General features: G+C 42.8%; 1 protein-coding gene across 4 annotated transcripts in view; it reads right to left on the bottom strand.

The window, feature by feature from the left end:
- SEC24C (SEC24 homolog C, COPII coat complex component) overlaps window positions 1-14,482 on the bottom strand; it is a 128,624-nt gene that overhangs the window by 58,140 nt on the left and 56,002 nt on the right. For all 4 annotated transcript variants that reach the window (XM_069753244.1, XM_069753245.1, XM_069753247.1 and 1 more), the window contains one exon: window positions 3,957-4,068. In XM_069753244.1, the coding sequence (XP_069609345.1) occupies window positions 3,957-4,068 (112 nt within the window). The remainder of the gene's footprint in view (window positions 1-3,956; window positions 4,069-14,482) is intronic.

The raw sequence follows: 14,482 nt of genomic DNA, 5'->3' as shown, positions 1-14,482 counted from the left end.
AAGAGCAAGAAGAAATGAATGAGCTGGTTGTAATCAAAATACACCACCCTGCCCAAGAATGCGGTCCATGAGAATCTGCTCGGAGGCCTGATAAGAGGTCATTGAGGGCCGTAAATGGCCCTGGGGCCTGAGGTTCCCCACCCTTTTTATAAAGGGAGAAAAATCCAAACCTTCAGGGCCCCCGTGTGAAATGTGATTGACCAACACCCCTTTAAAAATAAATTAACTGCGGTTTATCACATCTTTGGGAAGCAGAGTTCAAATTCCCTAGCCACACCAAATATCAATTAAATAGGACCTGCCTGACAAAGTGAAGTAGACCAAAAGTTCTTCAAAAGCTACACATCATGCCATAATCCAAAGAAATTCTGGATCAGATGATAAAAAAAAGTAATTGACATATACAAGTCTGGAAAAGGTTATAAAGCCATTTCTAAAGCTTTGGGACTCCAGCGAATCACAGTGAGAGCAATTATCCACAAATGGTGAAAACAAGGAACAGTGATGAATCTTCCCAGGAGAGGCGGGCCAACTAAAATTACCCCAAGAGAGCAGTGACGACTCATCAAAGAGGTCACAAATGACCCCACAACAACATCCAAACAACTGCAAGTCTCACTTGCCTCAGTTAAGGTCACTGTTCTTAACTCCACCATAAAAAAAGAGACTGGGTAAAATGGCCTGCATGGCAGAGTTCCAAGACGAAAACCACTGCTGATAAACAAGAACATAAAAGGCTCGTCTTAGTTTTGCCAGAAAACATCTTGATGATCCCGAAGATTCTTCAGAGAATACTCCATGAACGGACGAGACAAAAGTTTAACTTTTTGGAAGGTGTATGTACCATTACATCTGGCGTAGAAGTAACACAGCATTTCTGCAAAGGAACATCATACCAACAGTAAAATATGGTGGTGTTAAGTGTGATAGCCCGGGGCTGTTTTGCGGCTTCAGGACCTGGAAGACTTGCTGTGGTAAATTGAACCATGAATTCTGTTGTCTTCCGAAAAATCCTGAAGGAGAATGTCGGGCCATCTGCTTGTGACCTCAAGCTGAAGCCCACTTGTGTTATGCAGCAGAACAATTAACCAAAACAGACCAGCAAGTCCACCTCTGAATGGCTTAAGAAAAACAAAATTAAAACTTTGCAGAGGCCTAGTCAAAGTACTGACCTTCGTTCGATTGAGATGCTGTGACATGACCTTAAAAATGCGGTTCATGCTCAGAAACCCTCCAAAATTCCTCCAGAGCATTGTAAAAGACTCATTCTCAGTTATTGCAAATGCTTGATTGCTGTTGTTGCTGCTAAGGATGTCCCAACCTGTTATTAGGTTTAGGGGGAAATTGCTTTTTCACACAGCACACTGTAGGTTTGTATTTCTTTTTCCCTTAATAATAAAGACTTTCATATAAAAATTGTATTTTGTGTTTACTTGTGTTATCTTTGTCTAATATTTCTATTTTTTTTGGTGATCTGAAACATTTAAGTGTGACAAACATGGAAAAGAATAGGAAATCAGGGAGGGAGAAACACTATGTATGTTAGACACACACACACACACACACCATTTTCCCCTTCTAACTAAAACTTTGAAAAGAAGATTATTTGACATCTCTACATCTGATAAAGTCCGATTAAAACATAAGATTAGTCAACCAAGTCGGTAAATAATGTAACAAGAAAAAACAAACACAGAATTACATTTATTTAGTCGCTGCAACATCACAAATTAATGCTGTAAGTGATCAAAATATTGTGTATACACTCCAAAATGGCATTGGTAGTAAGGTCAGCTCAGAACCCTCACAAAGCTGCATTGACAGAAAAATGAAAGTATTAAGGGTCTCAAAACAATAATGACAAACTTATTTTATTTTTTTAAACTTCAGAATTTTTACTACCACTGAAAAAATATATTAAAGTTTGATATTGCATTAATCATATTCATCAAGTGGATCTGGACAATCATATAGTCAGGTCATTTTTATCACACAATGAAAATCGCAAAAACAAAACCCAAAAAAACAAGTTACGAAATTGCGTTTGTTTTCTTTGCGCAATTTCACCACACTTGGAATTTCTTTCACATTTTCATTATGTTGTATGGCAAAATGAATGGCATCAACTAACGCTACAACTCGCCCTGCAAAAAAAAGTCTTTATACGTCAATGTGGATGGAAAAATATAAGTTCTCGGAACAAAAAATGAAGATGCATGAACAAGCAAAAAAAAAGCCGTCAGGAAGGGATAATTATCTACCAGTATTGATTTTATACAAAACATAGTATTTAAATGCAGGCAGGAAGTTCCCAATATACCTCTACTCATTGTTACTCATTGCTATTAGTGATGAGCGAGTGTACTTTCATCGCGACAGCTGAATGATTTACAGCTACTAGACAGCTTGATTACATGTGGGGATTCCCTAGCAACCCCCACATGTACTCAACTTGGCTAGTAGCTGTAAATCATTCAGCTGCCACGATGAAAACTAAATCTCCGTGCAGTCAAATACTTGGAGGTCACCCGAGCGTGCTCAGGAAAACCCAAGCAACGAGTATACTCACTCATCACTAATTACTATCTTAACCTCTTAAAGGACCAGGGGTATTGATCGTTTCTGCATTTTCATTTTATGCTCCCCTTCTTCCCACGGTCATAACTTTTTCATTTTTCCGTCAATATAGCCATGTGAGGGCTTGTTCTTTGCAGGACGAGTTGTACTTTTGAATGGCACCATTGGTTTTACCATATCTTTACTGTAAAACGGGAAAAAAAATCCAAATGCAGTGAAATTGCAAAAAGTGCAATTCCACAATTGTTTTTTTGGATTTTCTTTTTACAATGTTCACCAACTGCTAAAACTTTATGATTCTTTAGGTCATTACGAGTTCACAGACACCAAACATGTCTAGGTTCTTCTTTATTTAAGTGGTGAAAAAAAAGTTCTAAAGTTTGTAAAGGAAAAAAAAAAAATGTTGCCATTTTCCAAAACCCGCAGCATCTCTATTTTTCAGGATCTGGAGCCGGGTGAGGGTCTATTTTTTACGCGCCAATCTAACGAGGTTATTGATACCATTTTGGTGTGTCTACGATCTTTTGAACGCCCGTTATTGCATTTTATTGCAATGTTACAGTGAGCAAAAGAACATAATTCTGAAGTTTCGATTTTTTCTCTCGCTATGCTGTTTACCAATTGATAGATTGGGCGATTCTGAACGTGGCAATACCAAATGCGTATATTTGATTTTTTTTTAATGGGGCGAAAGGAAGGCGATTTGAACTTTTATATTTATTTTTAAAAACTTTTTACTTGATTCCATAGTATCCGTGGGAGACTAGAAGCTGCGATCATCCGATTGCCTGTGCTACATAGAGCAGGGCTGCAGTTATGCTCGCTTGTTATGAATGCCGACTGCAGGACAGCGCTCATAGCTATCCGGCTATGACAACCACAGGGGCCTCCTGCTGACCACTTGTTGTCATGCCAACCCATCAGCGACCCGCAGTCATGTGACACGGGAGCCGATGGGAAGAGGTAGTGACGCGCTTCCTGCGCGTGCAAGTTAAATGCCGCTGCCAGCGGTATTTAACATGTTAACAGCCGCTGGTAGATAGCGATTCCACCTGCGGCTGTTAGGGGCACAAGTCAGCTGATCAGATCAGCGGTCATCTGCCGAAAAAGGGGGAGGCGTCCAATGACGGACTCTGCCTGTCATTGTACGTTAAGAGGTTAAGCAGCTGTAATCAGCCAGCTGCACGATGCAAAAGAAGCGCTGCGCCAGAAGTTGGCATATTACAATTACATACTAATTGACTGAAATGACGTCAATAAAAGGAAAAAAAAACAAACAAAAAAATCAATAGAGCAATACTTCCATTAAAATTAGCATTTGGCTATCGAGAAAGAAGTTTAACGAGAACCAATTTTATAGAATTAAAAGCCAAGTGTACCTTGATCTTTGGCCAGGAAGTTGGTAGTAACGAGAGGTGGAACTTGCCCCCTCAGCCCAGTAATAAACGGCTCAGAAGTCCTGTTAGTCCGATCATCTTCTATTACCTGGATCTAAGAGAAAGTACATCAAGAAATAGTTCAGAGCATAATGGAAGAGTTACTGAACACGATTACAATACGTGTTGTGTTTTACCATGTCACATATGATGGTGAGATCACAGAAATCTATACCACATGCAACATCTAATATTTAGAAGAGTAGGGAAAAAGTCTAGGGAAAATAAACTACATATGAAAAAGAGGAGGTGCTGAGAAACATGAAAATGATCTATATCAGAAAATTCTCTGAGGTCAGTGAGCCCACACATCACACAACATATATACGTTATATTCTTATAGGCCACCTAGATGAAGCATTTCATAAGCCGCTGTTCACACTTGTGATGACGGCAGGCTCTGTATCATACATCCCTGTCCATCGATTATATAATTGTCTAAGGGTCACTTCCGTCTGTGTCTGTCTCGGATATTCATTGGTCGCAGCCTCTGTCTGTCATGGAAATCCAAGTCGCTGATTGGACGCCCACGACCAATCAGCGATGGCCATAGTCTGGCAGCGAAATGGCCGCTGCTTTACTGCCCTGCAGTCAGCGCTGAGCGGTCACACAAGGTTAATGCTAGAGTTAATGGACCACGGTGTAATGCACTCCGTTAACGCAGCTATTAACCCGGTGTGACCAACTTTTTACTATTGACGCTGCGTATGCAGCATCAATAGTAAAACGATCTAATAATAATAATAATAATAATAATAATAATAATAATAATAATAATAGGTTATTCTCACCCTCTGACGTCGCCTGCTGTCCTCGGCAGTGCAAGCGGCAGGTTCCGGTGCCAAGGATGCTATGCGAGAAGGACCTGCCATGACGTCATGGTCATGTGACCGCGACGTCATCACAGGTCCTGCGCTCATACCAACCCTGGGACCGGAAGCTACAGGTGCACCGCACACAGGCGCTAGGACTTCAAGGGGCCCTCGGAAGTTGAGTATATGTTTATTTTTTATTTTAAGTCTTTTTTAACCACGCATATAGTGCCCACATTGCTATTTACTACGTGGGCTGTGTTACATACTGCGTGGGCTCTGTTATATACTACATCTCTATGCTATATACTATGTCACTGGGCAATATACAACGTGAACGTCCAATATACTATGTGACTGTCCAATATACTACGTGCTCTGTGCTATATACTACGTAGCTGTGCAATATACTATGTGGCTGTGTCGGTTCTGTTATATACTACGTCGACTGTGCAATATACTACGTGGCTCTGTTATATAATACGTGGCAGTGCAATATACTACGATATACGGCGTGGCTATGTTATATACTACGTGGCTCTGCTATATACTACGTGGCGGACCAATATACTACGTGCCTGTGCAATACACTATGTGGCTATGTTATATACCATGTGGCTGTGTTATATACTACGTAGCGGTGCTATATACTACGTACGCTGTGTTACATACTACGTAGCTCTGTTATATATTACGTCGGTTGTGTTATATACTACGTCACTGTGCAACATAGTACGTAGCCTGTGCTATATACTACCTACATATTCTAGAATACCCGATACGTTAGAATCGGGCCACTATCTAGTTTCAAATAAAGCTATAAATATTCAGCAGCGAGTACAGTCTCATCGGGCCGGCAACATGGAAACAACTGATGACCAGGGATGACTAGCTCAAGTATCACCGATGAGAAGATTACAACAAAGGTAACTAGGTCATCGATGTCATATGGCCGGGAAGACTGGCACAACAGTAATGGGTGGCTTACACCCCGAACAGCAGATAAAATGTGGTCTTCACAGCAAATCTGACCGATGTTAATGTCACATCATATCTACACCGTATGTAGACCAGGTATTAGGAATAGAAATATTATTGTGCCCACTTAATGGAAGAAATGTAACAGTCTCCTCTTAACTAGAGATGAGCAAATATGTTTGGAAAATGATTGCGGAATCAAAATTTGCCATATTCGGGCCATATCAGTGCCGATTTTATGTTTGACGATCATTTTCAAACATATTCGCTCATCTGTACTCCCATTGACTCCAATGGCGTTCGGCGAATATTGCAAATATGGCAATCGTAATCAGGACCGAATATTGAAATATTCGCTCATCTCTACTCAACCTCATAAGGACAAAATGACGTAAATGATGGCGCTGGGTCCCAGGCTTTAGCCCCACCCTATTTTAAGACAAAGGGTTAAAGAGGACGGTTCATCAAATTTTCCTAGTTGAACTAAACACACTACACACGTGGTCAAAATTGTTGATACCCCTCATTTAATGACAGAAAACCCCACAATGGTCACAGAAGTAACTTGAATTTGACAAAAGTAATAATAAATAAAAAAAAAAATCTATGAAAATAAACAAATGAAAGTCTGACATTGCTTTTCAACCATGCTTCCATAGAATTTAAAAAAATTAAATAAAAACTCATGAAATAGGCCTGGACAGAAATAGTGGTACCCTTAACTTAATATTTTGTTGCACAACCTTTTGGAGGCAACTGCTGCAACTAAACAATCTCTGTAACCCTCAATGAAACTTCTGCACCTCTTGACAGGTATTTTGGCCCACTCCTCAAGAGCAAACTGCTCCAATTGTCTCATGTTTGAAGGTTGCCTTTTCCAGACGGTATGTTTCAGCTCTTTCCAAAGATGCTCAATAGGATTTAGGTCAGGGCTCTTAGAAGGCACCTTCAGAATAGTCCAATGTTTTCCTCTTAGCCATCCTTGGGTGTTTTTAGCTGTGTATTTTGGGTCATTATCCCATTGCAAGACACATTACCTGCAACTGAGACCAAGCTTTCTGACACTGGGCAGCCCATTTCGCTCTAGAATCCCTTGATAGTCTTGAGATTTCATTTTACCCTGCACAGATTCTAGACACCCTGTGCCAGATACAGTAAAGCAGTTCCAGAACATAACAGAGCCTCCTCCATGTTTCACAGTAGGGACAGTGTTCTTTTCTTGATATGCTTCATTTTTCTATCTGAACACAGAGCTGATGTGCCTTGCCAAAAAGTTCCATTTGTATCTCATCTGTCCATAGCACATTATCCCAGAAGTTTTGTGGCTTGTCAACATGTAGTTTGTCAAATTCCAGTCTGGCTTTTTTATGTTTTTTCAAAAATTGTGTCCTCCTTGCTCATCTCCCATGAAGTCACTTTGGCTCATACGACAGATGGTGCGATCTGACACTGATGCTCCTTGAGCTTCAAGTTCACCTTTAATCTGTTTAGAAGTTTTTCTGGGCTCTTTTGTTAGCATTCGTATTATCAGTCTCTTTGATTTGTCATCAATTTTCCTCCTATGGCCATGTCCAGGGAGGTTGGCTACAGTCAAATGGAGCTTAAATAATATGTGCAACTGTAGTCACAGGAACATCAAGCTGCTTGGAGATAGTCTTATAACTTTTACCTTTAACATGTTTGTCTATAATTTTCTTTCTAATCTCCCGAGACAGCTCTTTCCTTTGCTTCCTCTGGTCCATACTTAGTGTGATACACACCATGTCACCAAACAGCACAGTGAGTATCTGTAGCCCTCTATACAGTATTACAGCGAAAAAACGGAGTAGGAAAATCCCAAACAACATAGTAAATCAAATATCTTTATTTAAAAATACACAAAATACAAAAAATATGGGACCAATAAAATCACAAATATGCACCACAACAGATGGAATATAAAGAGAAAACTCTAGCAGTACTGGTGTACATGGGGAGCACTACATATACCCGGGGGTAAAAATGCTGCTAGCAGTAAAAGGCCATATACATAATCACATCATATCAAAGTAACTCCTGCATACAGGAGTTACTTTGATATGATGTGATTATGTATATGGCCTTTGCAGACTTTGATAGAATGGTCTGCGGGCGTTATGTTGCATTTGCAGAGCCCCTGATGTGCCTAAACAGTAGAAACCCCCCACAAGTGACCCCATTTTGGAAACTAGACCCGCCAAGGAACTTATTTAGATGTGTGGTGAGAACTTTGAATGCCCAAGTGATTCACAGAAGTTTATCATGTAGAGTCATGAAAATAAATATTTTTTTTTCCCACAAAAAAAGATTTAGCCCCCAAATTTTTATTTTCACAAGGGTAACAAGAGAAATTGGACCCCAAAAGTTGTTGTCCAAATTATCCAGAGTACCCTGATGCCCAATATGTGGGGGTAAACCACTGTTTGGGCGCACAGCAGAGCTCAGATGGGAGGGAGCACCATTTGACTTTTTGAGCGCAAAATTGGCTGTCGTGTTTGGAGACCCCCTGATGTACCTAAACAGTGGAAACCCCCCAATTCTAACTCCAAACCTAACCCCAACACACCCCTAACCCTAATCCCAACCCGATCCATAATCCTAATCACAACCCTAACGATAATCACAACCCTAACCCCAAAACAACCCTAATCTCAACACTAACCATAACCCTAATCAAAACCCTAAATCCAACACACCCGTAATCCTAATCTCAACCCTAACCTCAAACCTAACCCTAATCCCAATACACCCCTCACCTTAACCCCAATCCCAAACCTAACCCTAATCCCAAATGTAACCCTAATGCCAACCCTAATCCAAACCCTAACCCTTATCCCAACTCTAACCCTAACTTTAGCCGCAACCCTAGCCCTAACTTTAGCCCCAACCCTAACCCTAAATTTAGCCCCAAACCTTACCCTAACTTTAGCCCCAACCCTAACTCTAAGGCTACTTTCACACTTGCGTCGTGTGGCATCCGTCATTTTGGACAAAAAACGGATCCTGCAAATGTGCCCGCAGGATGCGTTTTTTGCCCATAGACTTGTATTGCACTCGATCCAATGTGTTTTGGCGGACCGTCGTCACAAAAAACGTTCAATGTAACTTTTTATATATGTCGCGTCCGCCATTTCCGACCGCGCATGTGCGGTCGTAACTCCGCCCCCTCCTCCCCAGGAACTAGACTGGGCAGCGGATGAGTTGAAAAACTGCATCCGCTGCCCACGTTGTGCACAATTTTCACAACGTGCGTCGGTATGTCGGGCCGATGCATTACGACGGCCCCGTACCGACGCAAATGTGAAAGAAGCCTAACCCTAGCCCTAACCCTAAATTTAGCCCCAACCCTAACCCTAATTTTAGCCCCAAGTCCTCTAGCTGCCAGCCGGCAGATCATGGCGGGCGCACTGCGCATGCGCCCGCCATTTTCTTACCGGATGAAGAAGCCGGCGGGCAGGAGGGGAAGCAGGAGGATTCAGGAACACCGGTAAGTATAACAGGGTCCCCGAATCCCCCTATTTCACTGTCCTCTGATCTGCGATCACATCAGAGGACAGAGAATAACACACCGCTTTTTTATTTTTTGCGGTCGCCGGTAAACAGTTCCGGCGATCGCAAAACAGGGGTTGGTAAAAACCGACTCCGATCATGTTCTTTGGGGTCTCGGCTACCCCCGACAGCCGAGACCCCAAAGATCTTCCGGGTGCCGGCCGATGCACTGCGCATGCTATTTTTTAGCTGGAACAAGATGGCGGCGCCCATCAAAGCCACGAGGAGTACCGGGGGAGAAAGGCGAGTATCGGGGGGCGATCAGGGACCCCATTTCTCTGTCCTCTGATGTGCGATCACATCGGAGGACAGAGAAATTAAATGGGAAATCGCATTTTTTGGGGGTTTTTTTGCGACCGCCGGTAAACGGTTAATTACCGGAGATCACAACCCGGGGGTCGGTAAAAAAACCTGAATCATGTTCTCTGAGGTCTCGGCTACCCCTGGTAACCGAAACCCCAGAGAAAATCAGACTCTGGGGGGCGCTAGTCTCTTTTTCGCTGTGGTTTAAGTACCCTTAACTGCCACCGTTAAAAGGCGTATCGGTGGTCGTTAACCCCTTTCTGACATATGACGTACTATCCCGTCGAGGTGGGGTGGGCCCGTATGACCACTGACGGGATAGTACATCATACGCGATCGGCCACGTTCACGGGGGGAGCACGGCCGATCGCGGCCGAGTGCCAGCTGCCTATCGCAGCTGACATCCAGCACTATGTGCCAGGAGCGGTTACGGATTGCCCCCGGCACATTAACCCCCGGCACACTGCGATCAAACATGATCGCGGTGTGCCGGCGGTATATGAAAGCATCGCCCAGGGAGAGGGCTCTCTGCGGGCTTCCCTGAGATACACATATTTAGTATTGCCGCGTCCGTAACGACCCAACCTATAAAACTGTCCCACTAGTTAACCCCTTCAGTAAACACCGTAAGAAAAAAAAAAACTAGGCAAAAAAACAAACGCTTTATTATCATACCGCCGAACAAAAAGTGGAATAACACGCGATCAAAAAGACATATAAATAACCGTGGTACCACTGAAAACGTCATCTTGTCCCGCAAAAAACGAGCCGCCATACAGCATCATCAGCAAAAAAATAAAAAAGTTATAGTCCTGAGAATAAAGCGATGCCAAAATATTTTTTTTAACTATAAAATAGTTTTTATCGTATAAAAGCGCCAAAACATAAAAAAAAAAAAGATATAAATGAGATATCGCTGTAATCGTACTGACCCAAAGAATAAAACTGATTTATCAATTTTACCAAACGCGGAACGGTATAAACGCCTCCCCCAAAAGAAATTCATGAATAGCTGGTTTTTGGTCATTCTGCCTCACAAAAATCGGAATAAAAAGCGATCAAAAAATGTCACGTGCCCGAAAATGTTACCAATAAAAACGTCAACTCGTCCCGCAAAAAACAAGACCTCGCATGACTCTGTGGACCAAAATATGGAAAAATTATAGCTCTCAAAATGTGGTAACGCAAAAAATATTTTTTGCAATAAAAAGCGTCTTTTAGTGTGTGACGGCTGCCAATCATAAAAATCCGCTAAAAAACCCGCTATAAAAGTAAATCAAACCCCCCTTCATCACCCCCTTAGTTAGGGAAAAATTAAAAAAATGTATTAAATTCCATTTTCCCGTTGGGGCCAGGGTTGGGGGTGTGGTTAGGGTTACCGTTGGGATTAGGGTTAGGGGTGTGTTTAGATTAGGGTTTCAGTTATAATTGGGGGGTTTCCACTGTTTAGGCACATCAGGGGCGACATGGCGTCCGATTTCAATTCCAGCCAATTCTGCGTTGAAAAAGTAAAACAATGCTCCTTCCCTTCCGAGCTCTCCCGTGTGCCCAAACAGGGGTTTACCCCAACATATGGGGTATCAGCGTACTCAGGACAAATTGGACAACTTTTGGGGTCCAATTTCTCCTGTTACCCTTGGTAAAATAAAAAATAAAACAAATTGGAGCTGAAGTAAATTTTTTGTGAAAAAAAGTTGAATGTTCATTTTTATTTAAACATTCCAAAAATTCCTGTGAAACACCTGAAGGGTTAATAAAATTCTTGAATGTGGTTTTGAGCACCTTGAGGGGTGCAGTTTTTAGAATGGTGTCACACTTGGGTATTTTCTATCATATAGACCCCTCAAAATGACTTCAAATGAGATGTGGTCCCTATAAAAAAAATGGTGTTGCAAAAATGAGAAATTGCTGGTCAACTTTTAACCCTTATAACTCCCTAACAAAAAAAAATTTTGGTTCCAAAATTGTGCTGATGTAAAGTAGACATGTGGGAAATGTTACTTAAGTATTTTGTGTGACATATCTCTGTGATTTAATTGCATAAAAATTCAAAGTTGGAAAATTGCGAAATTTTCAAAGTTTTCGCCAAATTACCATTTTTTTCACAAATAAACGCAGGTAATATCAAAGAAATTTTACCACTATCATGAAGTACAATATGTCACGAGAACACAATGTCAGAATCACCGGGATCCGTTCAAGCGTTCCAGAGTTATAACTTCATAAAGGGACAGTGGTCAGAATTGTAAAAATTGGCCCGGTCATTAACGTGCAAACCACCCTTTGGGGTAAAGGGGTTAATATTGCAGCGTTAGTGGGGAACAAAAAAAGAAGAGCCCCCTTCACAAAATGCAGCTCTTTTACTTAACGCCGGGATCAAGGGGGGGAGGGTGACAGGTTCCCTTTAAAATAAAAGTTTAACACATGGAGAGTCCATACATACCACCGAAGCCTACATGTCTACATTTTATATATAAAATCATAAAGAACTGGAGAGATCAAAAGTCTGATTTTGCGTTGGAAAATTCTGCTCAGGCACATGTCACATCTGCCCTTTGAACAGATAGCCAATTCAGATTTCCCATGTTTACTGTATGTTGCCATTTTTTTTTTTCTACACAGATTTATTTTTTGGGGTACATTAAGACTTTCACAAGTTTAGCAGCAATTTTTTGACATTTTCAAGAACCTTTTAGAGTCCTACTTATATAGGGGCTGACTGTTTTCAAGTGTTTTTTTTTTTTTTTTTTGGGGGGGGGGGGCAATATAGTAAAAGTCCCACACAAATCATCCCAATTTAAAAACAGTGTGCCTCTTATACTAGTCAAATCGGTATGTGAGGTTTGAGAAGTTTGTCAACCCTTTATCTCTTTCATATGACCACACAGAGGGGAGGAAAAAAAATAAGTAAATTCCATGTTTTCCATTAAAATTCTCTGGGAGCATGTCTTGAGGATGCGCTGCGTAATTACCCTGCAAGCCCAACCCCTTGGTAAAGAACATAAAAAGTAGCACTTAATTAAAAACAGGATTTTTGGTTGCTTACCGTAAAATCTGTTTCTTGGAGCCTTCATTGGGGGACACAGGAACCATGGGTGTATGCTGCTGCCACTAGGAGGCTGACACTATGCAAATAAAAAGTTAGCTCCTCCTCTGCAGTGTACACCCTACCGACAGGAAGTAGGATCTTCAGTTAGTGAGAAAGCAGTAGGAGAAGCAACGTGTAAAAGAGAAAGAATAATAATATAATAATAATAAACTTTATCTACAGAGCGCCAACAAATTCCACGGCGCTCCACAAATTAACAGATTCAAACACTCAAAGAGTGTTCAAAGAACTCAAACATATACAGTAAACAGAAATGTTCAACTTGGGAGGGTGCTGTGTCCCCCAATGAAGGCTCCGAGAAACAGATTTTACGGTAAGCAACCAAAAATCCTGTTTTCTCTATCGCCTTTCATTGGGGGACACAGGAACCATGGGACGTCCCAAAGCAGTCCCTGGGGTGGGAAAAAACGGACTTCCATCAGGTCCGAGGACTCACCACTGCCGCCTGCAGGATCCTTCTGCCCAGGCTGGCGTCCGCCGAAGCATAGGTACGGACCTTGTAGTTCGGCAAAACGTGTGGATGGAAGACCAGGTTGCCGCTTTGCAAAGCAGTCGGCGAAAGCCTTGTGACGTACCGCACTGGAAGCGCCGACCGCCCGGGTAGGGTAGAGTGAGCCTTAATCCCAGGAGGGGGCACACTGCTCTTGACCCGGTAAGCTTCTAAAATTGCCATTCTGATCGAGCAAGCAATAGTCGCCTTGGAAGCCGGCAGGCCTCTACGCACGCCATCAGGGATGGCGAAAAGAGAATCCATCTTTCGGAAAGCGGACATGCTAGCCAGGGAGATCCTCACTGCCCTGACGAGGTCCGGACTGTTCAACGATCGCTCCAGAGGGTGAGTCGGAGCTGGACAAAAGGTAGAAACAATGTCCTCGTTGAGGTGGAAAGATGAAAACCACCTCGTTAAAGGAAGGAAGGCGGAGGCCTGGGACCACCTTGTCCTGGTGGAAAAAAATCGAGAAAGGAGGTCGGCAAGAAATGGCCGCCAACTCAAAAACGTGGCAGATCGAAGAGATGGCCCTGATGAGAGCCACCTTCCGAGATAGAACTGACAGGGAAAACTCCCTGAGAGGCTCAAAGGGGGAACCCCTAAGAACAACCAGCACAACCTTTAAAGCCCATGAATCCACAGAGGCCCTGTACGGAGGGACAGCGTGGGCTACTCCTCGAAGGAAGGTCTTAGCCTGTGGCTGAGAAGAGAACGTCTTCTTAAAGGGAAGAAGAGCGCAGGAACCTGGCCCTTTAGAGAACTGAGAGCGAAGCCCGAATCCAGTCCTGCCTGAAGGAAAACCACATGGAAGGCAGGGAAAAGGACATAGTGACAAGCGGTTGGACTCGCATCAACGAAAGTAAGCCTTCCAGGTACGAAAAGTAGATCCTGGAAGAAGACGAAGGCTTCCTAGCCTGGATTATAGTGTGACCCATCCGGTCCGAAAGGCCGGACGCTCTCACAACTGTGGAGTCCACAGCCATGCCGTTAAACTGAGCGACCGATAATTCGGGTGGCAGATCGGACCCTGAGACAGCAGATCGGGTCTGTTTGGAAGGCACCAGGGGTGTCCGTGAGAAGATTGACGATGTCCGCAAACCAAGACCTCCTGGGCCAATCCGGGACGATCAGAATGACCGGCACCTATCCCGCCTTGATCTTTTCGACAGCTTGGAAAGCAAGGGAACCGATAGGGGAGCACGAACTGCGA

Source organism: Ranitomeya imitator, chromosome 2, assembly GCF_032444005.1.
Source record: "Ranitomeya imitator isolate aRanImi1 chromosome 2, aRanImi1.pri, whole genome shotgun sequence".
NCBI lineage: Eukaryota > Metazoa > Chordata > Amphibia > Anura > Dendrobatidae > Ranitomeya > Ranitomeya imitator.
Note: the sequence above shows the minus strand (reverse complement) of the source record. Positions and strands in the feature narration are given on the sequence as shown.